This window comes from Falco rusticolus, chromosome Z (assembly GCF_015220075.1).
Source record: "Falco rusticolus isolate bFalRus1 chromosome Z, bFalRus1.pri, whole genome shotgun sequence".
NCBI lineage: Eukaryota > Metazoa > Chordata > Aves > Falconiformes > Falconidae > Falco > Falco rusticolus.
This window is the reverse complement of record NC_051210.1, coordinates 25,278,404-25,305,288: the sequence shown is the minus strand read 5'-3', so window position 1 is coordinate 25,305,288 and position 26,885 is coordinate 25,278,404. Positions and strand designations below refer to the sequence as shown.

Here is a 26,885-nt window from a genome sequence, read left to right as displayed (position 1 = left end):
CTTTCGCTGCTGCAGATACAAGGTATAAGAACACAGACCTCTCTTCTTACTTGCAAAACCTACACCAAAAGACATATAGCCTCAGGGAAGGACTGAACTACTTTCTCCTCATCATTAGCCAACAGTGAGGAACTAGAAATCACATCAAAGCCTCTTTTTCTTTAGAAAAGCACCATTTCTTCTCCTTTTCCTTAAAACCAGCTGGAAGAGTTTATGGGATAAGCTTACAGGGATTTTCTTCCAAAATGCCTGCTACATTGTCAACACCACAAGACAACAGAGGAGGGCATCACAGATTTTGGCAGAGCCGCTGAATTCAGGTAAACTTAATTTAGAACTTCTTCTCAAGTGCTAAATTGTTTCTACAAAACCAAACGTTTTGTATGCAAAACATGTATCAGTGTTCCATATTAATTATAGTACCTATTTATATTTTTAACACAAACTTCTCACATTTGAAAAATACAAGCATCATTAAGAAACAACACTTATTTTTGGCAGCATTGCTTTCAATAAGGGGGCTTATAAGAAAGATGGGGATGGACTTCTTAGCAGGGCCTGCAGCATCAGGACAAGGTGTAATGATTCTAAACTGAAAGAGGGTAGAGTCAAACTAAATACAAGGAAGAATTTTTTTTACAATGAAGGTGGTGAAACACTGGAACAGGTTGCCCAGAGAGGTGGTAGACACCCCATCCATCCCTGACAACATTCAAGGTCAGGCTGGAGAATTGTGAGTAATCCAATCTAGTTGGAGATGTCCCTGCTCACTGCAGAGGCTTGGACTAAATGACCCTTAAAGGTCCTCTCCAACCCAAACTATTGTATGATTTTATCTCACCAACTTATAACAAAGTGCCTGAATAGCTGGTTATACATTGTTGTCAAGTATTTTCCTAAACTGAAGTAGTATTCAGGTTATGAATAAAAGATACTAATAACATGAGAAGATTATTAACTAATTAGAAAATCACACAACCACCAATGCCCTCAATAATTTCAACGTATACCTGAAATCAGCATATATTTTGTAGTATTTATTTATTTCACAATAAGTGATCTGTTGCTCAACTCCTTGCTACAATTTAAATAAATCTTCATGCATATTACTGTATGTTAACTTTGCTACATCTTCTTTAAAATGCAAAGGCAAAATGGAAGAGACAAACCAGAAAAATTACAGTTAGAAATCTGACACACATAAATTGAAGGTATTAAAGATTTTTAAAAATATTTTTTGGTCGTTTTCTACATAATGCCCCCAGTTAAACTATCTTCCTTATGTAACAACTATGCAGAAATATGCTAAGTAATTTTATTGAATAAAACTAAGTAAAAAAAATTTACTAAATTCTTTTCCAGTCTGCCTTAACATATCTCTGCACATAAAAGGAAATAAACATAATAAAGCATTTAATAAAACTAACTTTGAATATACAACAGAATATTGAAGAGCAATACCACCAATAACCAAATCATTCTTCCACATATAATTAGCTACAGTCATATATAAACAAAGGCATAAAATACTTTCTTCTTTGTGTAATAGTAATGCAACACTATTCATCTTTAGAGAAATAGGACAATGAATCAACAAATCCAAGTGCATACAAAACGCACATCATTTTCTGGTCACTTCAATAAAATAAATTCCAACTATTAAGGCTTCTATATTACACTTAACATGGATTACAGCAAAAAGTGAAGTAATTATTGCTTAATAAACCAACGTTTTCGAAGTTATATAAAGCTCAATAATTTATATAACTTCACTTTTTAAACCTAGCTGATGATCCATTACCCCTCCCCTTCTGTTTCTTATGCTTTAAGGTGTTCATTAGTCATTTAAAGGTATTCCCTCTTATCCTATTAATAGTTTCCTGAAAGGCTTTCCACAGGTGGCCATAAAAAAAACCTTTTGGAAATCCAAATGGACTACATCAACCCAAATGTTTTTTCTATGATTTTTAATCCTCTCAAAATAATTCTCTCTTTAAACATTCATCCTAAATGGATCTTGCTCAAGTATTCACAGATTCCATTTTCTACTATTATTTTGGCTACTGTGTCCAGTGCATTTTCATAGTTTACTGTCCCTGGATCATATGGACAGAAACATTAAAACAATGAAAATAAACAAGAAAAATACTTAATGGCACACTTGTCGGCCTGCAGTCCTCAGTGGATAAGGTAGCCCTCAGCAAGATGTTATACACCTCTATCAGTAATTGAGGTTTTTATATGGAAGTTCCTTAAGAACTCTGCAGTGAATGCCAGCTGGTCCAGCAACTTGTTCATGCTCATGTCACTACAAAAAGGAATGTATGTGCCCACACTCCACAGCTCTTCTGTAGGCATTTCAGTTTCAAACACAACCTCTGATAAGCAATCTGTGAAGGGAGGCTCTGGCTTAGGAGTCCTCCACTGTGAAGAGCATTGTGAGAAACTCATTTAGCACCTGTAGAGGCTGGTCCCTGCAACCTCCCCAACCATGCTGCCAAGCCCAAGTCATCTGTGAAAAGGTTCAAGAGCTTTCTTCTTTTGCTAACTGTTCTTCATACTGTTTTTTACTGCTTTACTGTATACTTAAATTTAATCTGCCAGATTTTATGATGCTGTTTCCTTCATTTGACTGTAACTTCAACTCTTAATGGATGTGTGCTTGCCTCCTGCAATTTCTCACCAACATGTTCAACCTTGCTTGTTAACTTTTTGCCATTCTTTAGATCTTTCTTATTTTATGTTTCCTCTTCTTCCTTAAATTATCTTCCAGTGACTACACGGGTTTAATTTTCTTAACTGTACATCTTACCTTCTTTTCAGTAAGTTGTTTTGGTTTACTTATTTCCTTGAAGTTGTGCACACTAACGGGTGTGGAGGGTGTGTTCTGCTGTTGGTTTTGGTGGGGTTTTTTGTCCTTCATTTTTTATATTGATTCGCAAAATTTTTCACTCAGCACCACCCCCGCTGGTTAAATCTCCTTCTGCACGCTCCATGACCAGTTCTTGCTATCACTGACAGCCTAGGAATCTCACTTTAGTTGCATCTCAGTGTGAAATTCTCCCATAACTGTTGTCTGCCATGACTACTGTAACTCCAGACCACTATATTTCTTGCTCTTATCTCTCTTCCTGTATATATTCTATACAGCCAGTGCCACCATCCTGGTGAGGCTGTTAGTAACCAGAAACTATACTACACTATTCCTGTTAAAGCCTAGCATTTCTACCTACAAAAATTATGCACGATGAGGTGATCATTTTGTTAAATTGATCCAATCCTAAAGTCTCTTGGCATGTATCACTACCTTCATGACCTGATTTCCCTCTTTCCCATCTAGGTTAGAAGATGTCCATTCCATCTATGTCTTCATATACAGAATTTTATTAGAAACTCAATATACATAGAATTATTTTTCCTTGTGCATCCTCTCATGGCTTTATAGTACCAAATAAAGACAGACCATTTTTTTTAAAGAAAGCCACAGTTAAGAGAATACTGGGGAAGGCATCAAGATGTTCAACGTACATTACATCTCAGACTTTATTTAGCCAGGTGGTCACATAATGGAAAACTCAAGAGAATTTTCCTGTCGGTCTTTCAGACTGAAAATTTTTAAAAATTGAAGACATTCTTTGCACTAGAAAAATCAACAGAACAACAGAATTTGATAATGTAAGAACTATTTTTCTTCTTTGTCCCATGTTAAAATATTATTCCCTATGTGTAAAGAATCAAATTCATCTTAAAGTTCAAATCATTAAAAAACAGCACCAGATAACTTACTCTGAATTAAAAATAAAAGTAAAAAAATGAAGACAAAGACAGATGCTGAAATTTTGGTTAGATAGGCATTTTCCTAGGTAGATCTAAGAAAAAAAATAATTCTTATATTTCTTACTGCAAAGGACAGACATTCAGTAGAACTCAGCATACTTTATATATATAATTATTAAGCTTCTATTTACTAAATGCTACAACATAAGTTCAATTAATAAACTAATGGAAATATGTACCTAGTACTGCTAGTTTAGAAACGGAAACCTAGACAGATTGTCTTTGAATTCATCATTATGATAAATACAGGTAAATATAAAATAAATACATAATAGATGTAAAATCTTTCTAAAATTTAAAATAAATATATAATAAATAATGATTCTGAAACATTTTAAAGTGTCTGTCCAAGGAAAAGCCTCTACTAGCCTTTCATTCTTTTCCACCGCCATCTTGAGTGTTTCTCCCCTTTCACTTTTTTTGAAAACTTTTCTTAAAATAACCGAAACATTCAAAAAAAGTTTGCTATTCTAAAAGCACTATGAATGAGATTTATTTATGACATGAAGCTTAGATTCATAAAACCTCAGTAAATTTAAAAATAGATTGCCTCGTCACCCTAAACTTTACACACAAATAGCACCCAGTGCAATTCTTGCTAACAAACTACAACTTTCTAGGGTTACACAAAACTGCTGGACATCAAGGTTAAAAATAACTTCCCCTCACATGCATATAAATGCAAATTCAAACTCATGAAACAGCTTTACACTAACGGGAAGTAAAATGCTTCTTCTGCAAATACAGAAAGTCTAAACCAACCCCCAAAAACTGTTAATCTACCTTGTAAAAGCTTACTTGAAAATAGTCATATTATAAAAAGAAATCATTCCTTGTGTTACATTCATACTTCAGGTCTCCAAATAAATATACTCATCATTAATATGCTATTTTTAAACCAACATAAAATGTTTTCAGAACACTTGCAATTCTAGTGACTGAACTAATGAATGTTCAGCAGTTATTCCTTCGGAAGTATATCACAACAAAGAACTGGAAGAAGTGACATAGTGTACAGCCATATCTGAAAATTCAAGTCCCTACTACGAACACATTTTTCTGTAAAATTTTGAAACTCAGATATTTAAGATCAATTTCAGAATGATAGTATCAGCTTCAAGGAAAACCAGAAAAAATCAGCACTGAGGAAAGATTTAATTAATTAGTCTGAAATTCTAAGTGAATTAGTCTGAGATTTTAACTGAAGACATTTAATCTTTTTTTCTGCAATAGCTCAGAAACTAATTATTCTGTTCTTCAGAAGGAGGAAAATCTGAATTACCAAATAGGTCAAAGGTGTATTTTTTTATTTTTTTTTTCAAAAAAGCAAAACATCTACAGATATAAAGCTAACAGAAAAGTGATTTTTATTAGTCCACCAATAATGAACTGGCTTGATGAATTAAGAGATAACTGTTTCAGCCACAGAACTGGCCTTTTTTCTTATTTTTCACACCATACTTACCTTACATAATGATCACAGTATCAGGAAGAAGTGATACAACAACGCTAAAAAGCAGAACAGTCTTTAGTGCATTCTATAGATGTTGGTTTCTACAAGTAAGCAAACACAGACACTGAAGTCATAGTGAAAGTGGAAGGCTGCAAATATATTTGTAGGTAGGTATATAGGTAGGTTGGTGGCAGGGGGAGTTTGGGATGTGTGTATGATAGAGTCCAGCATAAGAACACAGGCACACCTTCCCTATGTTTCAGTACTAAAAAAAAAAATATAATAAAATAATGAAAACCTCAACTGAATGAGTACCAACGTATGAAAAGAGGAGACCAGGCCTACAAGGATCCAACATATCTGGGCATCTCTGAAACTAAAGGTACCCTAATGCTCCACAAAAATCTACTTAATATTTTCTGCAGTAAGACCATCCCTGGCATAGCCTGTGGTTTAAGTCTTCTATTTGTTAACACTGTTCATTCAGAAATCTTACATAGGTGTGGTGGGCTGACCTTGCCTGCTACCAGATGCCCATCCAGCTGTTCTCTCACTACTCCTCCTCAAAAGGACAGGGGGAGAAAATAAGCTGGAAGAGCTTGTGGATCAAGATAAAGGAAGTTTAATAACAAAAATCAAAAGGTGCACATGGAAATGAAGCAAAATCAAGAATTCTTTCACTACTTCTCATTGGCAGGCAATGTCCAGCAACTTCCTGGAAAGCAGAACCTCTCACCCACCCCCAGCTTACCGACCTTTGGGAAGGCCTGGGTCAGACATAGAACCTTGATGCTGTGCAAGCACCTGTTCAATGACAGCCAGAGCACTGGTGTGTTATCAACACTGTTCAGCCACAAATGCAAAGCTCAGCACTATATGGGCTGCAATGAAGAAAGTTAACTCCATCCCAGCTAGACTCCAAGAGTAGGGTGCAGCAGCAACCCACTAGGGCTCAGGCATCAACCTCACCCTTCCCATTAGACCTGGTTACACACACAGTATTTATGAGATGAAAATGGTCTACTGACATTTTCATTTCCATGCCTTCTTCTAAACCCTAAAATTTAACTCATGTTTATCACAATCTTTGAAAATACTCAAATTGAGTTTCCTAAGATATAAAGTATTATTTAGCATTGATGATTTCCATAAAAAGCATTGCTACAACATTCTTTCTAGACCTGAAATAACTTAAGAGCCTAGGTATCTATTATTTTTAAATCACTTAATTTTTTCCAGTATTTGTAATGATTAATTTCAGGGGTTTCCCTGATATTTATCTGCTTAGCAGTTTAAGGCAATAAAGTGTACGATTGATCCGGAACCTTTGACAGCTTCTCGCTCAACTGTCATAGTTTTCTGATTTGTGTCAAAATTTGTTTGCTCAAACCCTGACAGATGACAAGAGAGTTTGAGGAGTTACACCTACAGCAAAATAAAGCTCTAACTTTATTTAGAAAATGCATACTTTTGAATCATTACATTAAAGAATTATGCTAATACGGAACATACCTGTTACTATAGGTAACTCAAAGCACATAGTTCAGTAACACCCATCACACACTTTTACCTTTGCTTCAAACATAATACAAACTTATCATCACATCATGTCTTCAACTACACCTCTTGCCAATAAAGTATCCTAAATTTCTGGAAGCCCGCTGTGAACTATGTAATTCTCTCTTTCCCATATATATGAAGAGCCATTTTTTACCTAATGCACTGTTTTGGAACCATAAACATCAAATCCATTTAAGCTGATGTGGAACCTCACTGCCAAAAATAGGAGGAACAACGTAAGAAGTGTAAAGTAAGGTATGCATGTATGAGCTCTCTGAATTCCACTCACTTTGCAGTATTTCTAAAGAGAACAGAGCTCTTTCTCACCATAGTTGCGCTTACAAAACTTAACATTCAAAGCAATTTTATTTGAGGAAAAAATAACCTATTAAAATAGTGTCATCCCATTCTGGGACATACTGTTCTGTCTCTAGAAAATAAAGGGTTTTTTTCCCCTCAAAAATGAAACCAGGAAGAGTAGAGAGTGACATACAACAAATCATTTGTTTCTGAGGATCCTGAGAAAAACCAAGAAATTCTTATCATTCAAGTTATGTATCAAACAATAGAATAATTATAATTCAGACAAATCCTGTTTGTTTACAATGAAAACCATTTGTGAACACAAAAAGGTAAGGACAATCAATCCATTGTCCTAGATGATCTATTGTTTTCCTAAAAAGACCAAATTTATATACCTGTGTCAAAGAATTACATAATTTTTCATTCTTGCAAAAATTTACATTGTATTACTATTTTAAAATGTCTTTTAACATTCAAAACAGTAAGCCATTTAAATTATTTCCCCTAAATTGACACAGAAATAAAATGCCTTCTCCCTTACAACATCAACTATCACCTCTTCATAAATCATTCAATCTCACAAAATGCTCCTGGAATGAACACGAAGCAAAAAAACTAAATGAAACTCTTGATTCCTTCCTGGGCCTATATGAATCACAGAATCGCAGTCTACAACACATTAACAATATGCAACTATTGGCTCTTGAAGCATTTATAACAGTAAAGTTTCCTGATTCTTCTGAAGATCATCTGAAAGTTAGATTATCCTGAGATATTTTTAAATTGCGACACATCTAGCTTTGTCTGCTTTTCATTATCCTCCCTTCAGAATATTCAGGTATCATTTATTTAGAATAATCATTAAATCCCTTTAGAATATAAAATCACACATACACACACACAAAAAAAAGCCCAACAAACAACCCACCACTCAGACAGATAAAATAGGTTGGAAAATTCTCTTCATCCCTTCATCCCCACCCTTCAGCAGCAGCCATTTCATACTCTCTTCTGCAAACTGCTACAGAAGTGAAGCTGAAACTTTCTTGTCAATGTTGCTCCCAACCTGTTTACCCTAATTGCTAGATCCCTTAGACTTAACTTTCTCCCCACTTCCTCCTTAGTTCAACAGCAATTTTTTTTAAATTAGTCAGCTAATGTTTGTGAGGCACTTGCACCTGTGAGTGAATAGGAGGTAAAAAGTTCTGCCTTCAAAGAGTGTATGAACTGGGGAGCAAACAGTAAAATATGACCAGTGGCCATAACTTGAAAAATAAATGGAAATAAAAGATTGGCTAAATTCCCACTAATATAAGCAACATCCATTTTGTGTTTGAATAAAATGAAGTTCTGAAGTAAGAAATGGAAAATGCGATCTTTCAAATTAAAAATTGTCTCATAGTATGCATGCCAAGAAGGCTAAGAAAGGCTACACATACAACCTTAAATTGTTTTCCTGATTTCTGACCAGTCAACTTTGCCACTAAACATAGGATCCAATTATAAACACATTACACATCTAAAGTATGCAGTTACTTTAAGCATTACTGCTAACTCTGTAAAGAATCCTACCTTGTTACTTGTCAAGTTCACATACAATAAGCTTACTGTAGAGCAGTAAAATAACTAGTAGGACAGATCACTCTTACTTCATGCAAGAATAACAGCTTGGATTTACAGGTGCATAATTTTCCCAACGCTATTTTAAATGTCTTCCTCGCTATACCCGTCTGATCTTCCTAAGAGTAGGGTAAAGAGAAATGTAAAAGGATTCTTCAGACATGCTCATTCACGTTGCCAAATAATCACTGGCAGATCATTGAACTTTTCATCCCCAATGTTATAAATTAATACCTTGTAGATTTCTGAAGCACAGGATTAAAAGTTAAATGCACGTGATAGTTTGAAAACCACAGTTTGTTAAAGAAGTTATCTTCCGAAACTTTCACTAGTAATTTTTCCACTTCCAGTATTTTTCATATGTCTCATATTATACTGTGGTAGGCTGGCAAGTTATTACCCTTTCTTTAATCTCTGCTTTAAATATTGCCTTGTTATAAATGGTTTAATTAAAAACATGTGCACAGCTTAATGTGAATTTTACCATGAAAACTTACACTGCAGAACAGAAGCAAAACATGAGACAGACTATTTTCAATACAGAAAGAATTTACTTCGGTTTTATTTTAAGCAAAACAACAAAACGTCTACGCTGACACAGAACATGTTTAGAAACCTCAGTAAAAATGCTCTTTCTGAAACATTTCTTCATTCTAAGACTTTCCACTGTGGATGTTATATTTAATATAGTACTTTCATTTCTCCTTCATTCTCCACATTTTACTGAGAATGACAATACAATTGCTATTAAAATCATGTACATTGACTGAACACTGCTGAAAGCCTTAAATTAAGAAAACTGCTCTCAACGAGACAACCATGAAGTTACTGTTTTCTAAAACTAAACATGAAAATTTTCAGTAGTTTCACAGAAGCAATGCTAAGCAGATAAGATTTCAAATTAATATAAATTGTACTGTTTACTCATTGCCTCAAACTTTTGTCTTTTTCTGTTGCTTTCTAAATAAGTACATCCTCTAAATGTGTGTCTCAATTTTGGTGTTCTTGAATATGTTTTTAAAAGGTCTTTGGAAGGTTGGGAAAAAGAGGGAAAGGAAATACTTTACTTAAGTATAACACTACATTTACACTTCTTCCCTTCTGTGACTGATCTAATTTATTCCCCGCTTTCTATGCCACACTGCACTTGAGGTTGGGAAGGTGGGAGGGTGAGGTGAGGGGAAAGGGGCAGCAGCAAGCACCCCAGGAAGTTACGCTACACAAAATATTCTCAAATATACTTCAGAAGGAAGTCCAGAATGCAAACATTTACATAGTGAAATAACTACAGGCTGCCACTGGAACCGGATTCAGAATATAGAAAAATCCCTACTAATCCTTGATTCATTTGGTGTAATGACAGAGTAACACTTTTAAACTAAATAAGAGAGGAATTCAATGTTGACACAAGGTGTACAAAGGCAGGAACATGAAACTTCTGGGGGTAGATACGATGTCAAATTTTCAGATGAGCTAAGGTAATTTGGAAACAAAATTACACAACAGCAGAATGATTCAGAAGTGACAAGATCAAAATAAACAACTGCATCTTTCATTACAGGAAGAAATACTGGAATGATATTTCCAGTCTAATATTCCTAAGTAGTGCAGAAGATACACTAACTGCACCTTTCTTTCTGAAAGTATTTAATATCAATATTATTCATAGTGGTTCTTCAGCTATGAGTGTCTGACTGCACAACCCAACAGCCCAACTGGGTTTACCTCCTCAAGTATACCACAAACTACAAAGAGAATGTCCAAAGACAGGACAGAGAAGTAATCACTGTGTCCTACTCCCTTGATCTTGAATCAGCTTTATACCATGCTACACCCGCTCTCCAAAGTTGGAGAGAGCAGGCTTGCATCTGATTCTAGCTACGTTATTTGCTAGTTTCCATAAGAGCCACAATGCATTCACCGACAGCTAACCATATCAACCATAAACCGGCACCCTTCTCTGTTGCTTAGTAACCATGGCTTAGAGGCCACCAGAATCTCAGCACTAGAGCACTAACAGATCTCCATGTAGTAGTGATCATCTCACAGACCACTTAAGAAAATCTGTTACATGTTTTTAATCTGAATCAATGTTTTAGTAGGCACTATTCAAGTCCCTGCCATTATTATGCTATAGTCACAGTTAGTTCTATGGTTACAAGGACAGGAAGCACATATGCAATCCCACAGTTGTAAAAGACTTTGTGGCAGTAAAAAAATTCTTAGAATACAATTGTGTTTATAATAATCTGAAAAAATCACATTAATTACAGACATTCACCACCAAAAAAACAATTAGAAAAACATCCTATGAGAAGGGAAAAAAGGTTTTAATTCTTGTGGGCCTGAGGATCTGAGGTATCAGAAAAAGTCTGCATTTCATGAAGCTTTTCATTGTTTAATATTGATACACTTCAAGAGGATTAACTACTCTATTTATAGAGTGCTTTACAAAGGCAGATAATTATACAAGAGCTACATTCAAAGCACTCTGGGCCAATAAGCTAAAGGAAGATACGGTCCTTTAAAAAAAAAAATAATCAAATGCATTAAAAAGAGGATTTTCAGAATTACTGGACTACAGCTCTTGGAAGAACCGCTTGACTGCAAATTCTCCATCTCCACCAGTGAAATGGTGGAGCAGATGAATGGATATTCCAAGTATTTGCCTCACTGGAATGACTAACAGACTGTGCTAGCAAAAGTACAAGAGCAGGAACATGGTCAGACATTGAAAAGGCTGCCTAGAGGGCCTGTGGCATCTCCATTTTGCAGATATTCAAAACTCACCTGAGAACAAGACCTGAAGAACCTGCTCTAGCTTTGACCAGAAGGCTGGACTAGCTAACTTCTTTCTGGAGGTCCATTCCAATCTAAGCGATTTTATGACAGACAATTCTAGGACTTGTACAAGCAGGTTCTTTTTCCTTAGTGTTAATTATTACCAAAAATTTTAGTATATACTTTAACAGCTATTCTGATTCCCACCTAAATTAATGTATTTTCAAGAGTCAAACTTGAACAACTCACGTAATGCCTTCCACAAGGCCTGCATCTCAGTCTTAAAGCAGACTGAAAATACTAACTGTTCTTCAAATGGTTCATGGGGCAGCTCTTATTAGCAATGCTGTATCAATGGGGAAATCAATGAATAAGGGAGTTAGGCGATATACCCAAGATGACAAGGAAAACTTGTCCTATTCCACAAACTCTAGTGGTACAGTATCTAGAAGAGCTTATCACAGAGAAAGAACAAGTATTTCCTCTGCCTTGACACTCTGCAGGCTTTCAGCCAGCTCCTGCTGGCAGTGAAAAAAAATAAATCACTCTGACTTCGAAGTAAAACAAAAAACATATATATATATAAATATATATAAATATATATATATATCTCCTATACACTGCCTGCTTCTCTTCAGTTTTAAACCTGTCTTAGGCACAGGACTGCCTGACAACATTGTAAAATAATATTTTGACACGTTAGGTAGTACCTGAACATATGAATGCTACTTCAAAACATTTGTATGTCTTTCAAATGATAGATACACAAAGGCTGCAAGGAATGGCAGAAAAAAAAAAAATTATAATCAAATTTCAAACAAACTGTTAGCACACGAGCTCATGTCCAACAACAAGCATTCTTAATTAATGAGTGCAAAAAGCTAAAATGAACTACATTTTTCTGGCAATGTGCTGTTCTCCTTTTTATCAAAAGCCACATTTTCACAAAAGTCAAGGGAACAGAATAAGCTCATTTCAAGGTCAAAATGATGCATGTTTAAATTTTGTTAGTTGTAAATATAATATTACTATCTAAAGCCAACAGAGTCATACATCATTATGTATACTCTGACAAGGCTGCCCAATATCAATTCAGAATGACAGATAGATTAATCACATTCTAGTTTGACAAACTGCATTGAAAAATGTGACTCGTAAGTACGAAATTTGAGATCTCAGCCATCTACATCAGATAATAGAGTCAAAGACCCCTCTTCATCAGTGTCATTTGATTAGACCCTCTTCAAAAAGGAGCCCTTTTTTTGTGATGAGGTGCTTTCTTTTATGTACCTCTTCTTTTTCTACAGATTTATTACTATCTGCATGCTGAGATAAAAATGGTGACTAATAAGGTGGCAATCTGTTTTGTTTTACTTGAGCTATAAGTAGAGCAAATGGATCTATCCTCTTGCAGCACTACACGGATCATACAGAGTAATGCTAGTCAAGAACAGGGAAAAAAAAGGGACTTGCTCAAACAAAACACCTGCTACACAAAAAAACTACTATCACATAATTGCATAAGGATATATTTTATACTATACAGCCTGACATATAGTATTAATTAGTTCTTTTTGGCTCCACTGAAAATTTGTACAAAACAGTGAACCTAAAGTGAGATACTACTCTAGAGCACAAAGAAGAAAAGAATACCTGAAAAAAAAAATCTCACAAAAAAAAGCTACTTTAATGTTCACAGCACCAAGAAGATAGCCTATCACAAGAACAAAGCAATTACCTGTTACACATACAGGAAAAAGCAATGGTGTAAGTAACAGTCTTTCATTGCTAATGATCTGAAGATGCATGAAACCACCCAAGGTATCATGCTACTGTTTCCCTTATTAACACACCTCAACCATTCTTCACAATTACATTGCTAACTAATGACCACAGTGTTTTCAGCTATAAAAACTTTACATTAGATACTTTAGCACAAACTTTTAATACAAACTTTTAATACACAGCTACTGAACATCACATCCAAAACTGATTGCATATTGCCCCTCAAGATTATTTTTGTAACTCAGGAGATAGGAAATACTCTGATATTCCTTCTGTTGGCATCTGGCATAGCATGCATTAGTTTTCAGTATTTCAAAAATACCATTAGTTAAATTAATAAAATATTAAGTATAGGCACGATTAACAACCAAAATGTGTGACAACAGCGTATACAAACGGTCAGTATGAAACTACCTCTGCAATTTCAAAGCACAGCAACAACTCTATTCTACAGAGCCACAGCATTGTTGATAATAATTGGAACTACTATTATTTTTTAACTGATTGCATTTATTATATGTTACATTACAATTCTGAAGATCAACACATAATGGTTAATCACATACAAATGTCAGGAACAAAATCAAATTTATTAAGCTTCTATTATTAATTTTGTCTTCTGTTACTGTTCAGAACAGCTAGAGTAATTTTGAAAGAAAAATACTGTTTCATACTAACTGGATACTACTCCATACTGATTAATTAGCTGCATTTTTAATTCATTTTTTATTTTTTTAATTTAAAAGGTACTATTTTCCATTAAAAATCTTTTTGGTTACAGATGCAATGTACATGTGATTGCAATCTACATGCAATCTACAGTGATTAACAGCCCATTGAGAAAAGGTACTGTATACCATTGTCTTCAATTTAGAAGGAGATACAGGGGCTTTTAACAGTCTTGTTTACAGTTATTAAATTGTATGCAAACAAAATATATGACTTGCACATACCCCCAATTTCTTTACAACAAGTTATTAGAAAGTAAATGTTAAGTCCTTGCATTAATTTACAAGTTCTCTCAGAATTGCCACATGCACAAAGCTTAAAATAAAGGTACAGATACACAGGCAGGCACACACCCCCCCTCACATGCGTGGTTAGATATTGAACATACAGTTAATGGGAATTCAATAATGCGTTCACAATATTGCATGCAGAGGGTTTTTTCCAGTTTCTGAAAAATACTGCATAACACTTAAAAATTAATCTCTGTGCAAACACTAAATAGTTTCTGTATAAACAGATTTACATTAACCTATACATTTAATTATACATTTAACTGTATAAAGACAGAATGATTTTCTGTTATGCAAAATCACTCATGACACCTCTTATAAGCTAGATGATTCTTAAATTCAGGACTTAAATGCACACATAAAAAATATTTTGAATTTTTTACAATTTCTTTAGATTCTACTGTAAGTATTATACACAGATTGCTAATTGCAATACTATTTTATCAAATACTAGGTGTGCTTTAAGACAGTTGCTGTAATAGCACACTGGTATGATTTTGGTCATTTTTCATATGAATTGAAAAGCAAAACAATGCCCTGCTGAATAGATGCTGTTACACATACCAATATTTAGAATACCAGTCAATGCTCACTATTATTACACACATAGAATATGATGTTGTAATTTTCATCTTACTTGCTTCACAAAACATAGCAATAAGTACACTGAACAAAATGTAGCCTTTCATTAACTTTGCTCGCCAATGTTCCAATTAAGAACAGAAAAGAAAAAAAAATCTCAAGTTGCTGCCACGTTACCAATAATATTGCCAGATAGGACTGGCATAACCTGCAAATTCTTTGCCCACGGGGAAGCTGAGTAAACACAAAAGCATCCATGTCTTCATTAAAATAAAATAATAATAAAAACTTTTATACGGGAAAAAGGGAACACTAATTAGAACATATTTTATACTGGTAAGTGAAAGTAAATTCAAATAAAACCTAATAATTGTGAAATTACTTATTTAAAATTTTAAAACAAGCATCTCAATAAATTTAGCATAACATTCAGTGTCCCTGCACAAAAAAACCCCAACAAAATAGTAACTGTTTAGAATAGTATTTTCTTGAATGATAAATAAAAAGCATCTTCTATTTCAAACAGAAAGTTAAGAAATCTAAACACTATTTCCTTAATAAAAGATTGAACCTAAAAGGCTGCATTTGAAGCAGTTTAATAAAAATATACATTTTTTTCTACTAGTTAAACACAGCCTCAAAAAGAAGTTGAAAATACAGAAAGGATACTGGAAAAGTGCACACAGGACACTTCTGTTATTACTTTGCTGTTCAGTTAATGGTTTTGGCATTCAGCTTCAAATTAATGTTTCTGAACCAGTAAATACAATACAGATAGTAACGTATGTCCCTTTTGAAGGATTTATTTCACTTGTTCTTTACTTTGTAGATACTTGTGGTGTTTAATACTAAAGCAAGCAGAAGTTTCTTCCTTGAAGTTAGTTAATTATGTTCATTAGACTTACCAGAATTACAAAAGAAAAGCTGAGTCCTTGTTCTATACATCTGCAATTGTTTAAGCACATAATACACTTACAGAAGAACAAAAAGGTATGAAACATACGGACAGCTAATATAAGTCCCAGCGAAACAGCAAGAATTCCTAATATAGCTGATTATATGTTTCTATTACATTCATATTTAATATTAAAATTACAGAACAGTAATGAAATTAAAACTCAGGGGATAAGGATCAAATCATCATGAGTAAACAATATACCAAGTGAAACCTTACTAACATTTTCAAGAAAAAGCATTGACTTTCACAAAAAATGGCAGCGGGAGGAGAGACACAACTGTTTTCTTGTATTTTCTCCACTTTAGATAAATACTTCATTCATATGTCTTGAAAATATAAAACATAATGGTAATCCAATAATATGAAAATTAATGTACAGTACATTGACTTTCACAAAAAATGGCAGCGGGAGGAGAGACACAACTGTTTTCTTGTATTTTCTCCACTTTAAATAAATACTTCATTCATATGTCTTGAAAATATAAAACATAATGGTAATCCAATAATATGAAAATTAATGTACAGTACATGAAACAAGATTGTAATCTAAGACCCTGCTCCAACCCTCTCCTGCTAAATTATATATGAGAAACAAAAAACATGCTTCGATCATACTTTTACTGTTAACTTCCACGAAAGCTCTTCTGACAGTACAAAAATGACCTGGCACCACTTTGTAATACTAATTAGATATATCATGAGTTGATGAGCCTAGTCATACATAGAGCAGCAGAAATCAGCACCTTGGAAACATGTGCTGTATGACTAGTGCTCTATCATTATACTTTCCCATAATGTTTATTAATTTTTTTCAAGAAAGAGTAAAGACAGAATAGATGGACGAAGAAAATGAAGTATTAGATTTCACAGCATTTTATGAACAAGTCATCTTTTAAAAATCCACCTGCCAGATCACACATATCCCCCACTCACAACTACTTTTTCTTTCTGGAGCGGTACTAGCTGCAACAGGATTCTTCCATCCTCAGTTACTTAACTTTTGCTCAAAGGAAATTTAAAATTACTTACTTCCACATTCCCAACTGTCTTCACATTATAGCTTTGTGTTTTGTCCTTCTCAATCAATTCCTAAAAATATCTTTATTTGTGTTTTAGCAGTGCATGACTAACCAGCGGATTGCTGGTCCTGAAGCCTGATGTAGAAAAAAGGACAGTGTATAAGAATAATCCACACCACTTGTCTACATTAGCTATTTTCTATTTTTTTCAGCCATCAGAAATTTATACTTAAGCTTACAAATTCAGATGCCAATGGAAGGTCTCACCTCTGCCAAAGTATGTATTTGTAAAATACAAAGACTCTATTCATCTGGTACTAAAGTTAAAAGTACAACTAAAGGAGTCAAGTTATGCATGGCATATGTTTTTTAAATACCAACTGCTTTTTACATTTTAGATACTTGTACATTATTTTAAACTCTCCCTCATTTATTACAGTTTCATGCAATAAACCCAGTTCGTGTTGCAATCAGTATTACAAGATAGTTTTAAATATAAGGGACAAAAAACACCACATTTAAAATAGCCAATGCAGACTGCACATACATGACCTGGTATTTACCATGCTCAGGTACCATCTGAGTCTTAAAATCCTTTTGCATGAAAAAAAAAATATATATATTAGTAAGAAAATTCTTATGTTTGTGATATTTAAGATTTAAGCTAAATTACAAGTAGTTACTCATCTTAAGAATCACAGCTAATTAGATGAGATCAGTACTCAAATTTGTAATAATTCTTACTTATTAGTAGAACTTAATACACGACACAGTTCAGGCAGACCAAAAAGGATTAGCAGTATCTTAAACCACAATAAAGTTTTCTTGTGTGAAAGGCAATCTAATCTAAAAAACAGGGGCATCCTTTCCTTTCAGAACAGTAAACAAAGACTTAAACACAATTTAAGAACATGTAATTTAGAACCTGTATTAGCATGTCAAGTGCAGTATTCCTTTCAATTCATTTCCAGACCTATTGCCCTTCTTTTTAATTTCAACTTCATATGTTTTTTTATAAATTATTTTTCTGTGATGTTCATTAATATCCATTCAGCAAGTTAAGTGGATCTCTATATTATAGAGGATTTTGCCACCTCAAGCATACAGCTTATACAAGTAAGAAAGAAGACCAAAACAAATATTTGAAGAAACTTCTATCAAATATGAACAAGCTACTCTACAAAATTATTACAAGAGGGTCAACAACCACATGGTCTTGACAAAAAAACACCGTTAAATACTCCTCAAATTTCACCATCCTGGTAACTTTTAGCATTAGAAAGCACACTACCACTGCACAACAAAGACCATCAAAATACTAAATGCTAACTCTCCTGCATTTCTTGTTGCAACAAAATGAGTGCCTACCATACCAATACAACTTCCTAGAGCTCATTATCTAATGGCATTTCATTTCTTCAGCACCCTTTCTTCCCCTACGATTTCCCTTTTCTTTATTATTCCTACCTTTTGGTTTTGCTTTTCTTCTTCCCCTCTCTTACTATGCAGTTCTGTTTTGTCATCTCTTCTCATTTGTTACTTTCTTTCAGCTGGCAGCATGTGAACCCCAGGGTGGAGGTCCCATTTAGCCCTGTCTGAGAATGTCAAGCAATTCTGCCCATGAAAGCCAGCTACCACCTGGGAAAGGATGGAGCGGAGCTTTAAATCCACCAGAAAAGCCTGCCCAATAAAAGTCAGCCTCACAGCCTGTAATTATAACTTCTCATACACATATACTGGGGCCTTGGAAACTGTCCAAGCTTTCCTTTTTCCCACCCCTCCCCTCCTGTTTGTTCTCTGCACTCTAGCAAACAGATAAGAAACTGAAGTGGTAGTCAACACCTTGGCACACGTCAAGGGTCTTACCTTACTGCCAAAGTGGTATTTTCCTGCAAACAGATACCTCACCAGCTGTGAAAGAGTATTCATAAATGCGCAAAACATATCAATAATCTTTTTCAGGATTTCAAAGCTATTTTATTCACTGAAATACAGAACGCTCCAGCAGGATTTTTAAGATATACTGCAGTTCCAGTGTAGTTTGTAAGGTCAGGTTGCAGCCTTTTCTTGCAATTGTGAATATGTTCCTTATGCTGAAAGTACTCTCACTGGTGTATTTACTATTGACATAAATCAGTTTAATAGCCCTTTAATCTACTGAAATTATGTTAGAACAATCCTTTTAACTGAATCCTTAAAAATTTGTACAGGCTACATATATTACTAATGCCATCATAAAGGGAAATCTATTGATACGCTCATCTTACTGTAACACACACCATTTTATCAGTTACACACATCCTACACAATGTATGTGAAACTGAGGTATCTGAGCTTCAGTCAGTATATAAATAGCTGACACATCAAAAAGATGTTTGTAGATCAAAGAGCCCTTCATTTGAATATCTGCAGTATTTCTGATGTGCCAAACTACAGTGTTGTTTTTGCCAGATTTAATATTTCATGGGTGTTTTTTAATAATTTTGAATATTTAACAATGAGCTCTGTCCTCCGTTAGAAGACCATACTTTGGGTAAATGCGTTTACAGCAATATTGAAGAAAGCACACTGTGCCAGCATAGTGCCTTTAAGGAGCAAAAAACCACCAAAACAAAGAACAGCCAACACACAAAAGAAATACCCCACAAAACACACAACCAACCCAACCAACTGCCAAAAAGCCCCAACCCACAAAACACTGAAATCAGTAGGATACCACACAGGTTTTGAGTTGGGGCCCTTGTTTCCTCAAATTTCCTCAAATACTCTAAAACTTAAAATGAATGTTTACCATTAATTCTGGATTTGAGCTTTAACAACCACAGTGTTACAGCATCCTGTGAATTTATCTTGCTTCATGAAATGAACTGTACCACTATTATAGAATGCTTACTGAAGTAACTACCTAAATCATCCAACACACACACACACAGAGGGTTCTGCTTTCTTCAGCATTAGCTTAGAAACAGTTGGCACAAGATACGGTCTAGTTCTTGCTAAAAGGGAAAAACCTGAAACTGGAAGCAAGATTATAACCTTACACATACTGAGAACTCTTATTCTTAAAGGCAAATCCAGTGGGCACAGCTGAACATTTCTCAAAACATCCAAAGTAATTAATCAGCCCAAATTAATACCTTAATTCACTTTCTCAAACTGTGATACATTTATCAGATAGCTCAAAAGAGTTCAAAACACTATGTATCATGAACCTACAGGGAAAGCACCTCATACCATTTTCAAACGACTACAGAATTAAACAGCTGTCAGTATGCAAACTACTTCTGAATTAATTTAGTAAGTAAAATAATTTACACATATTTCTAATGGATGACTCCATACATACCAGTGCCAGATTAAGACTGCACATAACATTCAAATGCCATTATAGTAAGTTTTGTGCTGTGTAGCCAACTGGCGTAGAACCGAATGACCATTTTGACTCCCATTAGTTGCTTTTGTTCCTATACCACAGCCACGCTCTTGCACAGTAAGTGGCACAAACAAAGCTTATACCAAATTAAAAGCCAACCACTGCCTTCAAAAAATCTTGAATGTGTAAGTGGGATTAGATGACTAATTAGATATTAACATTAGACAACTCTGTGTAATTCAGAACTGCAAATTTAAGAATACAGTTAGTTCCTACCTTTTAAGTTAGGACACATTTCAATAGTTATTTGTCTTTTAAGTGAATCTAATACGTTAGATATTAGAAGTAATTTTATTCAATGTTCTAAATCTAATTTCCCCTTCAATTTCCTCTTCTCCCAAGTTCAAAAGATCTTTACCTGTATTAGGTAAAACACTGTTAATGTGTAAAGTGTTACTCTCCTCTCTAACTACAGCACTCTAAAAATAAAGGGACCTGTAGGGCTCTGTTCATTTTCAATGAGCAGAAAGATTTGCCTTGGACCTTTCTAGCAACTATCAGCTGAAAAAGGCTAGCTGATTGACTTCTTTATTCTTTCTGAGGTCTAATGTTCTGATTAGCTTGTATTTATAGAATAAAAATACCCATCCACCCTTTATGTAGTCATTATTTTTCTTAGCTTTACATCCAACTAAATTTCTTTTATGGTAACTTCCCAGAGAAGCTTAGATGATTTCAGTATTCCTGGTAAGATTCAGAACTTCCATTTTAACACTGCAAAGAGTTATTTAGCTTTTTCATGGAAAAATGTGATCCAACAATAATGCTTTGTACATTCAGAATTTTAAAAAGGTTTCAAAAGTAAACATGGAAGGAAGCTTCGATTTTACTTTTCTAACAGAGTTAGAAATGCCATGAAAAAAACAAGGCAGGCATCTAAATTTGAAACAAATGTAGACAGAGTTAGTATACAAAAGAACATAAAGCCTGGAGAGTTTCACGGACCCTGCAACTAATCATGCATTTATCGTCACAAGTAATTATAGTTTTAGACTTAAATGGAATAAGTATATAAGAACAAAATGTAAAAGGCTGTGGATTAAAAAGCAGATGCTCAGGGTCACGTTACTTTTAAAGAGCACACAAGGAAAAACTTTTTCTTCTAAAAGAGAAGCAAAACAAAATCAACCAGTGGAGGGAGGTGGAAAAACAATTCAGAATAATCTAATATGAAAGAGATCTCAATTCCTAGACACATGAAAGATACCTCTAAGATTATGCAATGCTTTATAAGTAACTTAAGGCAAACAAATTTAGCTTAATGTAAAAGGCTGCATTATTTAAAAAATCTGGGCAATTTCTGGTATCTATTTTTTTGGTTTTTAAATTGAGCCTAAAGCTAGAGCTACAAAAAATACAAAATTAGTATAGCACATTAAGTAGGTCTAGTATACTCCACACAAATGAAAAGAAAAAAAGAGGGGAAAAAAAAAAAAAAAAAAAAAAAAAAAAAGGACAAACAGCCTATTTCCTTCAAAAAGGTCTCACACAGGCTTTTTTCCCACTGGTTGCAAATCCAGACAGAATGCAGAACAAATTTAGGAAGGCATTTTTGTTTTGGCTAGAGTTTTATTTTTTGCCAATTGGAACATTAACTTTCAGAAGATAAACAAATCACCTAAAGTTAGATGTTAAACAATAAATCTGTGAGGGGAACAAAAACTAAAGGCAAAATGTAATACTGTTCTTTGCAACTTTTAGGCCAAAGTGATTACCATGAGGACTCGAAAGGCACCACAGCTGAAGTTCTACTATAGTTTACTGCTCACAGGAACCACAGCTGAAGTTCTATTATAGTTTACTGCTCACAGGAACTTCTAAGATTTCAAGGACCACATTATTTAATAACAATAATAGAAATAATAAAGTCCTTACACATACATAGCAAATTCATTTCCATTTATCTAGATTACAACAGGATGAAAACCATATATACAACTTCCTATTTAAATACATAAATGCATTTTTAATTTCATTTTTGGTGGATTTACAGTTATTTCTCTGTAGCTCAGAGATGAAAAGAATAAACCAAACTAAAATGTGCTTTTCTTCAAAAGATATAAGAATACTAGTCACTGATGGGAACTATTGTATGTGTGAAAATTCTTTTGATTTTAAACCACATGGTCATCTGAAATGGAAGACTCTGAGGTCAATTAATGTAACAGTAAAATCTGAAAAGTTACATGAAAGCTAAACTATTACACAATAAAGAACAAAACGCCTGCCACAAATGTACAGAATGATTTGAGAACACTGGTATTTTTTTAGGCATTGCAATAGTGCAGGTATTACTGTCTCTGTTAATTCTGCACTACCTTTCAAATGCTTACAGAGCTGCGGAGACATTTCAATTGTGCGTAGTCAATACTGAACTACGTAAACTTTTCCAACTGTTAATAAAACTGCTGGAGGTTTTTTATGCAAGTTTTATTTTGGTTTTATTCTAAGTTATCAAGGGAGGTAGTAATTAATCCTTTTACGCTGAAATATCTGGCCATATACAAACAGTCACACTTCCAGATTTAACAAAAAACACCAAAACACATGCTCATGGAGGTGGGGAGTGGCAGCAAAATTTGGAATCTCTTTTACTGAAAATTACAGGTAGCAGCAAAAAGGTTTATGTAATTTTTAAAGAAACTGAAAAACTTTTTCTAATAGATGATTTGATAAATTTTCAGTAAGACACACTCCACAAGATGATCTGGATACTTCTTATTTTAAGATTGGAAAACTGATTTATAATTGAAACGTGACAATTATGCCTCCTAATAAAATACTCTTTTTTTGTTATTACTTTTGCTGTATAAAGACAGCCGTCCGTAACAGAAAGTATTGTAAAACATCTTTAATAGAATAAAAAGCATGCAGCATTGAGGAAGTCAGCTTAAATTCCAGTAAGTTTGCTTAATAAAATAATTTACAGAATTATGTCATGAAACACTAAGAAAAACCATCAAAGCTATAAAATTACTTCTGTTTTGCAGGTGTGTATATATAGAAAAATATTTCATAAATGAAACACTATTTGTATTTATTTGTATGAACACTATATTTGTAGAACATAGAGTATGGCATATTATAATCAAGCTTGAAGTGTTAATAGGTAATTACTTAGAGTTACTTTACAGCTAGCTAGATCTTATCTTCTGAATTGTAGTAAAAGTCTTCATGCATAAAAAAAAAAATCTGTGTACTTGTATACACTTCTACACCTCCATTTCCGTTCAAAGAATTTTTGATAAATTCAGGAAATTTTGAACAGAATGCAGAAACCGAGCCTAAGATGCCTTAATAAGTACATTCGCCAAAAAATTATATTTAGAAAATCTAAACCCTGCAGTTCTGAGCAAATCCATAAATTATTAATCTTTCGTATGCAGTAATTCATTAAACAGCTTCAAAAAAGTAACAGAATTATAAGAATTCATCTTTTTCGTCAAGAAACTAAAATAAAATATTAATGTCGGTTTTTTCCCTCAGTCATCGAAATGCAACGCCATTGAAAAATTCATCAGTGAGACACCAGGCTGGAAACAAAGCCCAAGCCCTGAACATTTCCCTTCAAACAGGGATCTTTCAGAGATTTTTTTCAGTTGTAGAGTCCTTGTCAGCATTACATAGCACGGCACCTTTAATTGCCCTGAAGAAACGGGAAATAAAACTCTTCCCTCTCCACTTCAGTCTCCATCTTCACTCATTCACCGTACATCAAAGGGAATCAACGCAACCTGACACACAAGGACTAGTCCCCTCAGTGATCAGGCAGGTGCTGAGGCCAGAGAGAAAGCCTGTTTTCCACAGCCCTTTACCTTGTTTGATCGCTGGTTACTTTTGATCTGACACTGCCCTTGCGCTAGTAATGACTTCCCCCTCACAGAACCCACCTCGCATCTGTCACCCAGAATAAAGGGTATCACACTGCGCCCTGACAAGGCCTATGGCCATGAGATGTGCTGCCAGCGAAAGGCTCCCCAGCTCCCACCATTTCCAATTCAGCTCCCTTTGTTCTGCTGGGTATCGGGGCCAGGGCAGCAGTGACAACAGAAAGGATTATACACCAGCTGTGAAGCTGAGCCTTCATGAATTTATACCTTTTCATCTCGGCTTCATCGTCTCCTTAAATGCAGTGAACTTCATGGTGGTTACTATGAAATACACGTCCAACAAATGTTATGGAAAGTTTGTTTAAATCCTCTTTCCGCAAAAAAGAAAAGCCACTGAATGTCCTCTAGTTAAACTAAACAGCATTTTTTTTTTGCCTCTCTCAACTATTATTATTAAAGTTTTCCAACTGATGTTGTAGAAGGTCACTACAGGCCAGATGGCTGGCAGCACTGAGAGGGCAGAGAAAGCGGGAGGGGAAGGATATGATTTGTTTTATTGACAAAAAGCACTTGAGAGTTAAATGAGTAAGTTCTTTATATCCATTTTTCCTCTGGAACTATTGCGTGCTTTAACAGCAGGTAAAGAAAAGTAGAGGAGGATTTTAAATCAAAACACGTCACTCTGAGAATATGTAACAAAAGGATAAAAACTACACAGGTAGTACACAGAATAAATAAAAAAATATTAAAATTGTTTTTGGGGGTTTTTTTTTGCTTTTAATTACAAGTATTTTAATAGTATTGTTGTTTGAATTTCAGTGTGGTAACATACTTGAAAGATACAAAACCTTTTTCGGTCTGGAAGTCCAGTTAAAGAGCTGAAGCTCACATTGCAAAGGATACAATCTCACTCTTCCACTGCTATCTAAACAAGATTTGCATGACATGGGTCAGAGTCCATTCCTAAAGATTACACATCTGATACCCGAAATAAAAGGGTTCTGGCTTCCACAGAGTGCTGCAGCATCTCACATTTTAAAACTAATAGGAACTGAGCATAGTACAGGTCTTTGGAAATAACTTTTTCGAGGACCTAAGTGTGAGTTCAGGAACACAGTTATGTAAACTGCTCTACTTCCAAAACTGAAACCAGATTTTTCTAAAGAGCTGTAGGTCCAACTAACGCTTATGAGTCTGAATCAGTACCTCCAGTCACTATTTACATTTTAACTAAGTTCTGTTGAAAATGCAACTCATTTTTCCAATTATGTCCTCTTAAAAATAATAATCAAACTCCAGAATCTAACTGTTGACGTTTGAAAAGCTGAAACAATATTGTCAAGGCCTGCTGAACCTCATGTGTCAAGATAACCATAGCAATAGTGCATCATAACCTGCTGACATCCCCACACGCATCCTGGAATAACCCTGACATGAAGGTAAAGACTGCGTAGAAAATTAAGTCTCTGCTCAGCCCTTTTCATCAAGAAGCTCTGGGCCACTATATTAACATCATTATGATTTACTGTCAGTCCTTGCAAGATCAGACAAAAAGCATACAGGTAAAGGAAGACACTACAAGAGGTGGATTTGTCAGACTTTGTGCAAGGCACTAACTGGGAATGCTAAAGCATTGCAATCATATGACCATATTTAAGGAAGCTGGTAGACAAGATAGACAGACAATGATTCTCAGAGGTTTTAATACAACCATGGTTTCTTGCCAGAATTCAGCTTTTTCAAATAAAACAATCACATTTTGCCTGACAATTTAGCCTATATGTCACTGTCTATCCCTACATCAGCTTTGTTGTAATTTATTTTTTTTTTACCTAAAAAGTGGGTTACTGGATGAATATAACTGATACAAAATAGATCTTCAGAACAAAATAATACAGGAAGGGCAAGTACACAAAATTCTGAGAATTAAACTGCAACAGATCTCTCTCTGATTTAAATTAAAATACAAAGCTACAGGCTTTAAAAGAAAATCACAAGGATGACAAAAACATTTCAAGACCCAAGGAAAAAATGGAAAGTATCTGCAATACTTCTTGGCTTATCTGAACAGAATATAACAAAATGCACATGAATCAAACCAATGAGACATCTTTGCATATGGCAACGTATATGAAACTTCAAACATAGCCTAGAAGGCAAATACTTCAACTATTCTGAAATTTAAAAGAACTCAGAAAATGGGGAAAAAGAGCAAAAGTTAAGTCTAGCAATCTTTAAAGATAATGAAAGCAATAATTAGAAAGACAGCAGGCATTTAAAGACTGCTAGATACTTTTCCACAACAGTTGAAAAGTCCACTGGAATTGTGACTTTCAGGGGAATAGATGACCAACTGCAAGAAGGAGAGATGTTCTCCCTGTCAAACAAGATAAGAATAGTGTGCAGATTCTGCAGCCTGGACACTGAAGCACATTTACAATGATTGAGCATAAAGTATCAACACAGGATTTATTTCAGGCTAATCTTTACTTTAGACTAAATGGAAGCAATCTGAACTAGGTCAGCATAATGCCAGGTCTGAGCCTGTCTTACATGTAAACCAGGCCTACACACTCAACGCTGTACTAAATGGCATGTACTCACTAACCGTCCCGCACACAGCATGTTTGCACCTGCCACTAACACGCAGGGGGCTGAGGCGGGGGGGGGGGGGGGGGGGGGGGGGGGGGGGGGGGGGGGTGGGG

General features: G+C 34.7%; 1 protein-coding gene across 1 annotated transcript in view; it reads right to left on the bottom strand.

Annotated features, from left to right (window-relative positions):
- Positions 1 to 26,885, bottom strand: part of FBXL17 (F-box and leucine rich repeat protein 17) — a 252,591-nt gene that overhangs the window by 202,258 nt on the left and 23,448 nt on the right. The window contains exons 5-8 of the mRNA XM_037373398.1: positions 19,847 to 19,859; positions 16,527 to 16,542; positions 15,625 to 15,633; positions 10,469 to 10,501 (exon numbers count right to left, since the gene is read on the bottom strand). Coding sequence (XP_037229295.1) covers positions 10,469 to 10,501; positions 15,625 to 15,633; positions 16,527 to 16,542; positions 19,847 to 19,859 — 71 coding nt within the window. The remainder of the gene's footprint in view (positions 1 to 10,468; positions 10,502 to 15,624; positions 15,634 to 16,526; positions 16,543 to 19,846; positions 19,860 to 26,885) is intronic.